Genomic DNA, 13,098 nt, shown 5'->3' on the forward strand with positions numbered 1-13,098 from the left:
AGGATAATGGAGTTCAAGGAAATCCTTGATTAAAAGAAGTTTCTAAAACAACCATATATAATTTTTCACGATTTCCACAGTAGTTTCATATTTTGTGGTGGAAATCCGTAGAAACCACGTAAATTCCATAGTAGTTGGCAAGTATGCTTATAATTAAGGCTAGGATTTTCAGGACATGAAAACTGATAAAAAATGCTCTATAAAAAATGACTATGCCCCGAAAGACCGAAAATTTGCCTTATGAAGTAAAAATTGATACAAAAATTTACCTTTTCTATTTACAGTAACATTAATTTTAGCAAAATAATATGAGAATGAGGAATATTGAGATGCAATTAATTAATATTACACAACACTGTATATAAAACGACGTTTCATGTACAGTGCTGAAAGAAAATTTCGGATTCCAAGAATAATAGGATGATTGGAATTCTTTTTAAATTGGATAAGGTTTTTTACATCCGTATTTGTATGTGACTAGCCGTGTATTGAAAGAGAAAGAAAAAGAAAATGTCAGATAGGTGTGTACCTCTGTAGTAGATAAACACTTTCACAAAAACCTTTGTAAATAACACCCCCCCCCCCAAGTACATACTGAATTCTTCTATTCATTGACTTATCCATAAGTGTCTATACAACAAGTATTGAAAAGTAAATGGAATTTTCTTATCAGTTGGTATTAGAGCTGTGTGTTTGTTGTCAGCAGCGAAGAGTAAAAACATTCTTTCATTATCATTATAGACGCATTTTACAATATATTTTAATGTGCTATAAAATGCTATATATATATATATATAATTAAAACAAATAAAATAAGCAGGATTCTAAATATTTTGTGCTTCACGGATCCATTGTGCCAATAAAGTAAAGGTGATGATGCAATACCGTGAATGATATACAGAGGCCACCAGAACAGTATAAGGCCAATGGCGGGTCTTAGGGCAGTGTGACCTGTGCAATGGCACAGGGCACCAAATAATAAGAGCTGTCGAAACAAGTTGCAATATTTGATGTACCTCAAATATTTCAACACTGTACATTAGGGGCCGTTCAAGTATTACGTCGTCATCGATGGGGGCGGGGGGGGTTCCGATTTGCTGACTTTTGATGACAAGGGGGAGGGGGGGGGATTTGGATAATGCTTACGTCATCAACCACCTTTTATGAAAATATGAAATATTTTTAATGGCATCTTACTCGGTGCCCAAAAACGAGAAAAACCTTTCGATAGTTTGTGGGCAATTGAAGTAACATCCCTCCTATTGATAAGTGCCCTACAGAGCCACTTTAGTGATCTCTAAATGTTTCGCGGATCCAAGTGATCTGGAAATGTGTCCGGGCCGCTTAAGTGCTCTGGAACTGTGCCACGCATCACTAAAATAATCTGAGAATGTGCCGCGGGTAATTTGAGTGATGTAGAACCGCACTGGGAGCCACTTAAATGCTCTAAAACTACGTCACATGTCACTCAAGGGATCTCTAAATGTGTCACGGGTCGCTTAAGTGTTCTGAAAATATGCCACGGGCTGCTTAAATGTTCTGAACATTGTACCACGGAACACTTAAGCGATCTGTAAATGTGCCGTTTAGTTCATTTTTACAAAATTAGGTTTGAAGAGGGCAGGCCGCATCAAGTAACCCCCAGGGTTATATTTGGTCCGCCGGCCAAGGAGCTTTATGTGATTTATATGACTTAGAGGGTGGGTCGCGATGAATTTATTAAAGATAAATTTTTAGTTCATAGCCTTCAAATAATGTGTTGAAATTAACAGAAATTGATTATAATAACATATAAAGGTATTTTCTTCCGAAATTTCAATTTTTTAAAAAAATTTTTGTTTGCATTAAAAAAATAAATTTTTGATCGTGGAAAAGGGGCACGAGAGAACCCCCCCCCATGCCCCCTCCCCCTCGTGTACGTCTCTGATCCCAGAAATATGCGTTAGGATTCAGAGGGGCAGAGCTGATAGAAAATTTTGCAGACAAGGGGGGTAGGGGGTCAAAAATGGCAAAACATTTGCGTACGTAATACTTGAATGGCCCCTTAGAGAGAGAGAGTAAAAAATAACTTTCTTTGGTATTTAAAAAAATTACCATATAAAATAATGTATACATGTAAAATGACCGAGAGATGGAGAAAAAATTGAAAGTTTGAATATATGCAGTTGATTTTTAGAAAAAGAATCTATAAGCAGTACACCTATATACATGTTACTGCCAAATCCCGAATCGCGACCGATTTGAGACGGGGCCGGCCACTTCGCGAATGGGCCAAGAGTTTTGGCCAAAATCCGTCTGAATTTCAGAAATGATTCGGGCTTAGACCAGCTATTTCGCAAAGTGGCTGGAAATCCCTGGCCAATGATCGATGTGCTGATGTCAGGAACAGGAAATCGTTGAGATCGATATTCACAATTGATCTTGAACATCCATGGAACATTTTGCCCAATTCATATCGTCGATACGTAATTTTCGATTTGATTTTCAATTTAATTTTAAATACAGTACAGAGTATACTACTGCCCCTGTATTGGTTTTTATTCCTATTTTACCCGTCAACAGAACTGCAAATTATTTCTTTCATTTAATTTTTGTTCGTCCGAAAAATTATTTTCTTATTCATTTTTGGTCGGACCACATATTATATCTCCCATTTTTGTTTTCTTTTAGCAAACACAGTATAAAATTGAACTGAGAAAAACGAGACGATACATTTTTAATTGGGTTGCTTTATTTTTGAAATATATGACATCCATATTTGTTATGGGCATCTTTTTCTCAGCCACCTCGCTGGGCATTTTGCCTGTTGTGGTGTTGCATTTGTATATTCTCACTAATAGACATGTATTGTCCTCATTTACGAACGTACTTTTGATAAGAAAAGAAATATCTTCCCTTTTTTCTCTCTTTTCTTTTTTTTCAAACTATTCACCAATACGTACTCATTACTATGCTGGTGTCCCCCCTTCCCCTAAATACTTTCATCCGTATTGAACGAACACTCCCAAAATAACCAACCCACCCTCTTCTTTGGGGGTGTTGAATGAACTCTTGATTCTTGAGTCCTGATAACAGGTAACTTTTGACAATGGCAAAGATAATCCGACACTGTTGTTTTTTTTTTCAAGACGATCGATACACGCCTTTTAGCGTGAATTCTTCACGTATCTAAACTTTGTACCAAAAATGGGTAAATGGTAATCCCAGCATTGTTCTGTACTAAAGATATTTTGCTCCACAGGTGGAAACGTATATTGGTTTTCTTTGTTAATTTCGGTAATATGCATGGAAGCATCAGATTCGTTTCACTGATTCATTTTCCACCAAATCCTTTCTATTCATTGAATATTAATTCAGTTGGCTCCCATACATCAAGATGTGTTTTGTGTGTCTTTCTTCTAGAACGTTTTCACCGAGTCACAATTTTTTTTCGATGGCTAACGAATGTATGCTTGGACGAACGATTCGTTGTCAGGGCAGATAAGCGAGATGACTACCTCTCGTGGGCACGACCTCCCCCGCCCCCAATCCCACACTCACAAACAATGGATGCGTACTCATATAGCATTCTCCGAAGGTTCATCGCGACTCACAGCGGCATAGTGGCGAGCTCAAGATATTGATTTGTGTGCTTATTTACGCACTTTGAGGTGGTTCTTCAAAAATCATAGTACTGTATCAACTAAATTAGTGATGAACATTTTTTTTTTTACTCACAATTCCCTTGCCCCACTCATGGTTCATCGGTGGCTCCCCGGGATATTTTAGTAGGTAATGTGCATTCATAACAGAATCACTTCGAAGCATTGATAGGATGATATTTATCGATACTTCCATCTTGTCGCGACGCACACTTTGAGGAGCACTGCCACAAAGGCCTTTGCATATCATATATAATATTGATTTTTTTGTTTCCGTTTATGGATTTGAACTTTTCCATACAAATGAAAAATATATATTTGTTTCATTTCATTATCGAAAGTAATGATTTGAATGGGAAAAAAAGAATCATTTACTACATATTATAATCTTGATTTAAACTTCAGTAAAATGTATTGTAATTTCTTGTAAATATTCAATTCTCTAGAAAGATGACCAGAAAGAAAAAAAAGCTTTCGTATAAACACCGCAACCGACACACAAAAGCTTCGTATCAGCCTACTCAGATAGAAAAATTGAATAATACTCAATTATGAAGAATCAACTTAACTTCTGAATGCATCCCCCCCCCCCATCCTGAAGCAGGGCCCTAGGCACGATCACCTTAAGGGCATCGTGGGCCCTCTACGTGTTTACTTTCGAAAACTTTAACCTGATTTTATTTTTGCCCCCCTCCCGTCTGCACTCCAGGCCTCTGGGCCGTGACTGGTTGGGCTCGTGGTTTAAGACAGCATGCCCTGTGCTCGGGCCCCTTTCAAAGTGAATTTATGGCATGGAAAAAAATGATGAGAATCTTAAGGGACCCCAAGGTTGGACACTAATCCATATTCTGGGGTGTAAAAATTTTCATAAAAGTTCATTAGAATCATCGAAGCTATAGTACTTTAAAAAAATTGTCAAATAGGCCGTGAGACCTAGCATTGGCCGCTGATTGCAGCTAAAAATTGACTGTAAAATTTAAATGTGACACCTCTCTATAGGATGCTAGGATGCTATAGTTAGGATGCTATTTTGCAAAAACTATGATAAAAACTACTCGAATACAATGTGTTTAATGAAGCATAATTAATGCAGAGATTAATTAGCAATTATTTACGACATACAGGGTGGTTATAACTAAAGTTCTGATTTTAAAACACTGTAAAATAGAAAACCACGGCCAGAATGACTTGAAAACTTGCATGAATGTTCCTGATGGCTAAGGGGAAAAAATATATAAAAATGTAAAATAGACAGTGCTGTACTCATCCAGCAAATGGGAAATTTGCAAAAGAATTAAAACCATGGCCAGTCAAAGCAAAATAATGGAATTAACATGGTACAATTTCATAATTCATGGAAACGTCACAAAGTCATTTAAACAAACTACAACTTACACAATAAATAATAACTACAGTAAAACCTCGTTAAGTCGTCACCCTAATAAGTCGTCACACAGGTTAAGTCGCCGTTTTTCTTCAGGTCTTTCCAGCTTTCATAGACAACAGTGTTATTAAACCCTTATTTACTCGTCGCTAATTTAGGTTAACTCGTCACCATGAAAAGTTTGAGATAGGAACAGGTAATTTCTATGGATTTCTTTAAAAAAATGGCTTGTTAACAACATTGTCATGTGCTTAAAAGTCACCATAAAAGCCCTATGTTCCAAAACGGAACAGTTCGGGTAATAAAAGTTACGCTTGAGAAGTTCATCTGCCGACTAAAGTTTATGAAACATTAAGGGACTGTTAAAGCTAGACCTGGTTTTTGCATGGGCTTCACTAATTTAGGGCTTCAAATTTGAACAAATTATATTTGTTGAAAAACCAGACACTTTTTTTCAAAGTTGAGGTCTTCCAAAGTGTGTTTTTCCCTCCACACCTCCCTTAAAGTGGACCCTGTGTTTGAGATTACCTTGTAGTTATATTGTGAAAGATTACCTTGATACATTTTACCAAGATGACCTTGCAGTTGTTTCATGAACTACTGATAAAGAATTAAAACACAAAGGTTAAACTTTGTGTGTATGTAAAATTGATGTGCAGTAGTTCTGTTGCAAAGAAAAGCTAACTAATCTAGCAGTTGCTCTGATTAGTCTAAATTAAAAATCACTAGTATAAACCAAACTGTACCAGTATATATTAACACAAAAGTAATAAAAGCTCTAAAAAGGTAGAAACTTCAATTTCTTTTGCAATCTATAAATTTTATTAATATTGTAATTTTAATTCATATTTTAATAAATGTTTTGTTACTTTAAATTTAAACGATTTTCCCAGCATTGTGCATTGAAACTGACGACACTTCGCTTAAGTCATCATAATTTTTTGATAACATGAGGTGAAGAGTTATCGAGATTTTACTGTATGTTGTCTACCGTGTTCTGGCTGTGACGTGGAAGAACAAAAGTGCTTGATCAACAATAGATCATAGTTGGCCTATGTCATGGTAACGATGTGAATGTGCTTTCATTCACCAAAGTTTGCAATTCAACCACTGCATATAACATTGAGGTATCCCCAAGGGCAAAAGTTGCAAGGGTTATAGTAGCGTTCACCAGTCAGATGAACATGACGGCAAATGTCATGTCATCTTGTTATTGTTGAAATGGTTCTTCAGTAGCTGCTTCACTGATGTTGCAATGTGCATCTTGATAAAAGTTGTGATGTCCACCGGGGCTGGACAAATCGGGAAAAAATTTAGGCACCAGCCAAATTTGTTAAGAGCGAAGCATGTTTTTCCCCACCACATGTGTGTGATGCAATCCGCATTAGTGAATTTGCTTAAGATAGAGCATCAGAATATAGTGTAAAGTTAGAAAATGCAGTAAGAAAGATAAATTTTGGTACTGTATGTAATTTTCAGCAACTAAGATACTTAATATGAAAGAAAATTCATATTCAGTCCACTTTTATGAGATTTTTTGAAAAAAAACCACTTATATCATCTTACACCATTTAAAGATATACTATCAGAATGTACCCCAAGAATAGAAAATGTGGTAAGAATTAATCATTTTGGGTAATAATGAACCAACATGATATTTTTCAGGGGAAAAGATTATATTTAGGCAACTTTTATGTGATTTTTTGAAGAAAAAAAAACAATTTTTTCAGGAAACCACTTGGTTAAAGCCAACATGGTTTAAACCGAACACCTTGGTTTCTTCTATAAAAATTGTTGTAGTAAGCCAAAGAATTTTGTGTGAATATCCCTAGCAAATGTAAAAATTCTAGTCCCATTAAGGCCATTTTCCACCAATCACTAATTTTGATTTTGAAAGCATTTTCACCTATGCTGTGGTCACATAAAATGCCATGAAGTGAAAGATATTTTTTTCAAAATGCTAAACTAAAGCTAGTTTCAAAATGATGGTGATGAATGATAGACATCAAACACAAACTCCACAGGAAAAAATTAAAAAATACCACTAGGGTTAACACAAACCTTTGTGATGAGAATGGGATGACTATTCCTGTCATATATATTCACTGTGATGGAATACGTCTGACCTTCTTCCAAGCTCCATTTTTCACCAGGCTGAACTGATAAAGCTGAAACACCATTGGAATAGAAAAAAAAAAATTATTGAAATGAAAAAAGTGGTAATACTTCATAAAAACTGATGAGGATTTTAAAACTACATTAAATGAGATATAATTTGGTTTGAATAGACAAAACTCATTGATGCAAAAAACATTCAATCATGTATTCTGACTTTTTGAATAATAAAATGATTGATAGGTTGGTTAGAAAGTGTGTCACTTTGAACTGTTTAGAAAATGTAATGTTTTTGTTCATGCATTGGCAACACTGGCTTCAGTCTTGGTACAGATAGAGATTAACATCTTCTATTTAAACTCTCTCTAACTCTTCAGTCTTGGTCTTTTCTCTCCCCCCCCCCCCCCACATGGGCTTGGAATAGCATGTTTTTACAATGACTGAGCTAATTCAGATTTCCGTAAAATGTGAAGTGCTTTCAATCACACGTTTTCTTAATGCAAAAGAAAAACACACAGTTGATATAACAAAGAAATTGTTCCTGTTTGTAGACATGAATCAAAATGTAATGACGACAGTCGTCATTACATTTTTCAATGTAGTTATTGCATTCATTTAATGTAGCGATAAATTCTCTGAAGAAAGGAAAAATTTCCCATCAAAAATAAAGGAGAGTTTGGTAAGCCTACTGCGATCTCCGGCAAACTAATTCAATAAATTGAGAGAACAATTCATGAAAATCAGCATCGCACACTAAACAATTGAATTATACAAATACCACATCACAACAGGCAAAATGCCCAACGAGGTGGCTGAGAAAAATTTGCCCATAACAAATGTGGATCTCACATATTTGAAAAATACAACCACCCAATTAAAAATGCAATTACAAAAACTAGAAACAACATATATACATAAAAATATTATACAATGCCCATAAAGAATACTTTTGGTTGTCTCATTCTAAGTATGGATAGCTTCTCGATTTACCCCAGCATGTTTATCGTATTTCTTTTTAAACTTGTCAATCGTGTTAGCATTTACTACCTTTGGGGGGGGGGGAAGTAAGCTATTCCATACAACCCTATTAGAAAAACATTCCCTGCGACACAATATCCTAGAATTGTACCTTACCAACTGATACTGGTGTACCCTTGTAAAAGCAGTCAATTGGTGGCATACTAATAATTCATGGTCCATCCCATTGAAAATTTTGAACACACTTCAATAATCATCTCCCCCAACACCTCGTTCATCCAATGTAAGCATTCAAAAAATAAAGTCTCTCATCATAACTTAACCCGTGTGCCAACAAGGATACATGTAACTCTTCTCTGCACCCTTTTACCAAGTCTATGTCCCTCTGTAGACATGATCTCCAAAACCTTTCAATATACTCCAGTCCAGGATGAACTAAACCTTGGAAAAGCAGAAGAATGACTTTAGGAGAACGTGAACAGACCTTTTTGAAAATTAAACTGAGCATCCTAGTTGCTTTTTTGACTGCCACTGAACAATGTCCAGAAAACTTAAGCTGTTTGCTAATGAGAATTCCCAAATCTGTGGCCCTAGTTACATCTCGGATAGTGGCACCATTCAACTTGTATAGACCTATATGGAAGTGTCTAATACAACACTTTTTGAAGCTCCCAAAAAAAGCTGAATATTTCACATTGCTCTGTAAAGAGCACTCAGCTGACTGAAAATGTTCTGTGATAAAAATTCTCACAACAGTTTTTTCTATACAGAAAAGTACTTTTCTTTTTTTAAATTCCCCCAAAATTATTTTGTGATATACCTCACAGTTTTTGATATATTCTGCTTCGGGGATGAGATTGTTGCTGTAATATTGGAAAACGGAAAACGTGTGCACTGGGTACTTAAACCGTTAACACACACAAAATGAAATTGATGAACTTTGCACCAAACTTCTACAAATATTAGCACCTATAAAAGATGTTTCCTGACTGACAGTGGATTTCTATGACATTGGGATACAGAATCTAGTATCCAGACTTCAAAACTGTGTGGACAATGGTGGTAATTATACATAAAAATAACCCATGAACCAGTAAACAGTTTGTAGTGAAGGTTTTGTGAAATAAAAATGTTTTGAATAAATACTAGCCATTGCATTTTGACTTTCTGATAAGGTATTAAAAAAAAAAGTACTAACTCATATAAGATGCAACTGTAACATGTACAACTGAGGATGGCAAATAAGCAGATTCCTCTGCTGATATGTCTGAGACAAAAAATTTAGGAAAATATATGAAAATGAATATTAAAAAAGAAAATTAAATTTCGTTGAAATGTTTTATTCATATGTGTCTTCACTTAAAAAAATATATCATATCAGTTGACATGCCACATATAATGAATGAGATTCATCAAGGATCAGATCTCAGTGTATCTCACACTTTTAATAAACAAACATCCTCATAGCAAAACAGAATACAAGCCATTTGAAACAAACAACAGCCTGAGATACAGAAAGCATACAAGGTTCAAACTGGCCAAATCAATCAATTCTTGACACCAGATACAGTAATTTCCTGCCCATTAGTGCACATGCAAATTTTGGTATTTTGGGATTAATAGGGTGTGCCTAGTCAAAATTTGGGTTTGTTTTCTGGACTCTTCACAAAATTCTGAATCTGAAAAATATACCCTTTACAGAATACAAATTAAACCAAAAATTTCAAATTTGATCTCTTTCATACAAAATTGTATTGTTTCACTTCTAACAAAAGTATAGATCACTTTAATTAATCACTTTATGGTTAATAGAAAATGTGCACCCAATGACAAATCACTGAAACAACTGGCTAGTATTTTAATTTATATGGTGTTATCTGGGTTTCTGGGAAAATCTGAAAATCGATTTCAAAAAATTAGTCTTTCTAATTTTGTAAATTTATCTGGCCTTCCAACAACTCTTTCAAGGAGAGATCAGATGGATTGTCGGGGTTCAGCATGTTTTGTTCTAAAAAAAATCATTCTTGTGGTAAAGTTGCGAAGGATAAATAAAAACCAAATATTTTTAGATAAAAAATTTTCATTCAAATAAAAAAAAATGTATAACGCTTGCAAAGTGTGAAAAGCACACATGGTAATACATAGCCTGTGAGTTTTTTACCAATACAGTACTGTACTTAACAGTAGTCAAACTACTTTCCAACAAAGATTTAGATTTTTCAAAGTCACAAGATTGCACGACTGCAGAGAAAAGGAAGTGGTCCTAAAGTACAGAGTTCACACTTTAGTGAATGCTAATGAGTACAGCGGAATAAAACATGTTCCTCTTGAAAAGAATAGTTTCGTTTCAGTCATAAACAAAATTTTTTTGCCATCCTTTTCCGCAACTCTGGGCAAACTGAGCCAAATCTATTTTGGCTACCTGGTGCAGAAAAATACAAAAATGCACTATTGGAGTAGGATGGAACAAGATGTTAATTTTGGCACAGTGTGGCACTAATTGGTGAAGAGTTTCCACTCCTGCAACAACTAAAAATTCCATGTTTTGAGAATTCTGCAATTTCACGATTCACTTTGTATGGAATTAAATGGGAGAATCAACTCTTATTTAATTACAGTAGGCAGCGTATAAGCAGAGTTGGGAGTTGTTGTTTTGAAATATGTAGAAGCATTTTCCACTTTCTTATGGCCAGCCTACATAACTCAAAAATGCATTTTTCTGAGTTGCTCTTTTGAACTTGCCGCCAATATCATATGAATAAAACAGGTGTATAATATTTAAAAAAATTTAAAACTTCAACCAACATAAATTTAAAAAAGCAAGATCAATTTCAATTTCTATTTGAAATTCAAAGTAAATGATAACTGATAAAGTGGTTGTAAAATATAGACAAAAAGTTGTCCTATAATCCGTGGGCTCTTAACTTTGTGTTTTCACAAACGCCTTCACAAAATATTCAATACATAGCAAAGTAGAAGCAATGAGTTGTTTTTTCAAGTAATCCCAGACCCCTTGAAACTCCCTCCGAGTTTGTTAATAACCACTGCTATAATCTGTAGCAGCATATAATGCACACAATCAAACATCAGGTGGAGAAATCTGTTTCACTATTTAATCTTAAAGAATGAAAGGGTTTGTTGAATCATCAATTTTTAGAAAAAAAAATTATCTTGCGACTCCCATATGCGAACATTCATCTTGAAAAAGTTAACCCTTTCAGCAATGACGATACCCATAACATCTCTTACATACGTTGTTGAGAGTTGGCATTTTGAAGTATAAAGGCTGTATTACTTTATGACTATCAGATGGCAGCACAAGTGTGGGAAGTTTTTAAATATGTTAATAAAATTCAGTTAGATGTTTCACTCCTGTAAAAGTATTTAACTGCATTACACTTTCGTGTAATGCAATAAAATACTGCTTTTACAAAATGATCCCTAAACAAATTATGGCTTTCTTTGCAGTGAAATAAATATTCATTATGTATTAAAATATATTAGTATTTTTTATCTTTATTGTAAGCGTTATATTGGTAACAAAACTTTCAAGTACCAGGTAAATTAAATCATGGGTTAAACTATTTTTGAAAAAATATAAGCCTTAATTAGAACTAAAATGACCTGCCAAAACATTTTCATATTTTATTTCTTCATAATATGAAAGGGTTTAATTGTGGATTATTTTTTCAACTATTTATTTTTATTTTCAACCTCTCTTGTGGGGAAAAAAGAAAGCTGCAGATAATATGCAGTGATCTGTGATTTGCACTGTAGGCCTGCCAACGCAAGAAGAAAAAAAAAATCCACTATCCAAAAGAAACCATAACACAGCTCGCTTTCCAATTCACGGGGGGAGGGGGAGGGGAATGGGGACGATGAACCATGCTAAAAATTGATTAGGAAGTTACATAATTATAATCAGAAAAAGTAATTGCTGCATGAGAAAAGATGGCATGGTTTACTTTAAAAAAATTTTTTGGTAAGACAACAGATCAGTAAAAAATTTAGAGAGATAGATGCCTTTTTCTCAGCCAATAAGGAAGGCAGGGTCATGTCTACAGTGGCGTAGATGGTAGCATGCTTGCCTGGTATGCAAGAGGGTCTGGGTTCGAGTCCTGGTGGAGGCGTGATGGCTTTTCCTTCCGAGTTCACCTCAGCATATCCGGAAAATAACTGTTTCCTTAGTAAAAAATTTGTTTGCTTGTCATTTTCGCTTTGACATTTTTGTGCTGTTTTATCTAAAATAAACACTCACTGGGACGTACAACTCTGTGTGTGTGTGATCACGTGAAAACAAAAAAATATATAAATTCATTCGACGGACGCTAAAGTGTTGAAAATCTTCTGATATTCATAACTCAAATTTCAACATTCTACTCACCTGAATGATTAATATTAATAAAACTTTCTAGAACAACATTATTCTATTACATAATCAAGTGAAATATTGAAGGAAATTACAGTATTTAAAAATGACCTGAAACCTGTACTTTGCACTTCCTGGCATTCAGGCTAATGAGGGGGGAAATAAGTTGAGTACGTCATAACACAAAGGATACATTCATCTTTGACAACTACATTTGTCGACCCGTACTTCTTGGCCATCACAGTCGAAGTAGATGGATCCAATGACGATATCTCTGTGTCTTCAACTTTCAAATAATATTGCTCCGAAGGTAAAGGAACATCTGGAAAATTGTAAGGGGAAAAATTCATATACCCTCAGTACAATAAAGATATCATAAACATAATCCTACCATCCATCAAGACTTGACAAAGAAAAATAACACTATTTTTCCTTCAGGTTTAGGAACCATTTTTGTACTGGTAGATAGGCTCATATTAATTTTATCAGGATAGGTAGGTCACCAGGATATAACACTGTCACTGCCATTCGTAGTAATCATTTATACAACACTATTACTCTTTGGAGCTATTTCCTTAGTCAGAAATTATATTCCTACTTATGATAAATCA

The 13,098-nt window shown here is 34.8% G+C and overlaps 1 protein-coding gene across 2 annotated transcripts in view; it reads right to left on the bottom strand.

Moving 5' to 3' along the window:
• The window catches only part of LOC149085782 (nuclear pore membrane glycoprotein 210-like), a 164,243-nt gene that overhangs the window by 130,073 nt on the left and 21,072 nt on the right, over positions 1-13,098 (bottom strand). For both annotated transcript variants that reach the window (XM_089232180.1, XM_089232181.1), the window contains exons 7-9: positions 12,681-12,809; positions 9,317-9,385; positions 7,087-7,193 (exon numbers count right to left, since the gene is read on the bottom strand). In XM_089232180.1, the coding sequence (XP_089088306.1) occupies positions 7,087-7,193; positions 9,317-9,385; positions 12,681-12,809 (305 nt within the window). The remainder of the gene's footprint in view (positions 1-7,086; positions 7,194-9,316; positions 9,386-12,680; positions 12,810-13,098) is intronic.

The sequence above is a fragment of the Pholcus phalangioides genome, unplaced genomic scaffold (assembly GCF_987345545.1).
Source record: "Pholcus phalangioides strain wild (caught in Gottingen) unplaced genomic scaffold, Ppha-v1.0 ptg000005l_1, whole genome shotgun sequence".
Lineage (NCBI taxonomy): Eukaryota > Metazoa > Arthropoda > Arachnida > Araneae > Pholcidae > Pholcus > Pholcus phalangioides.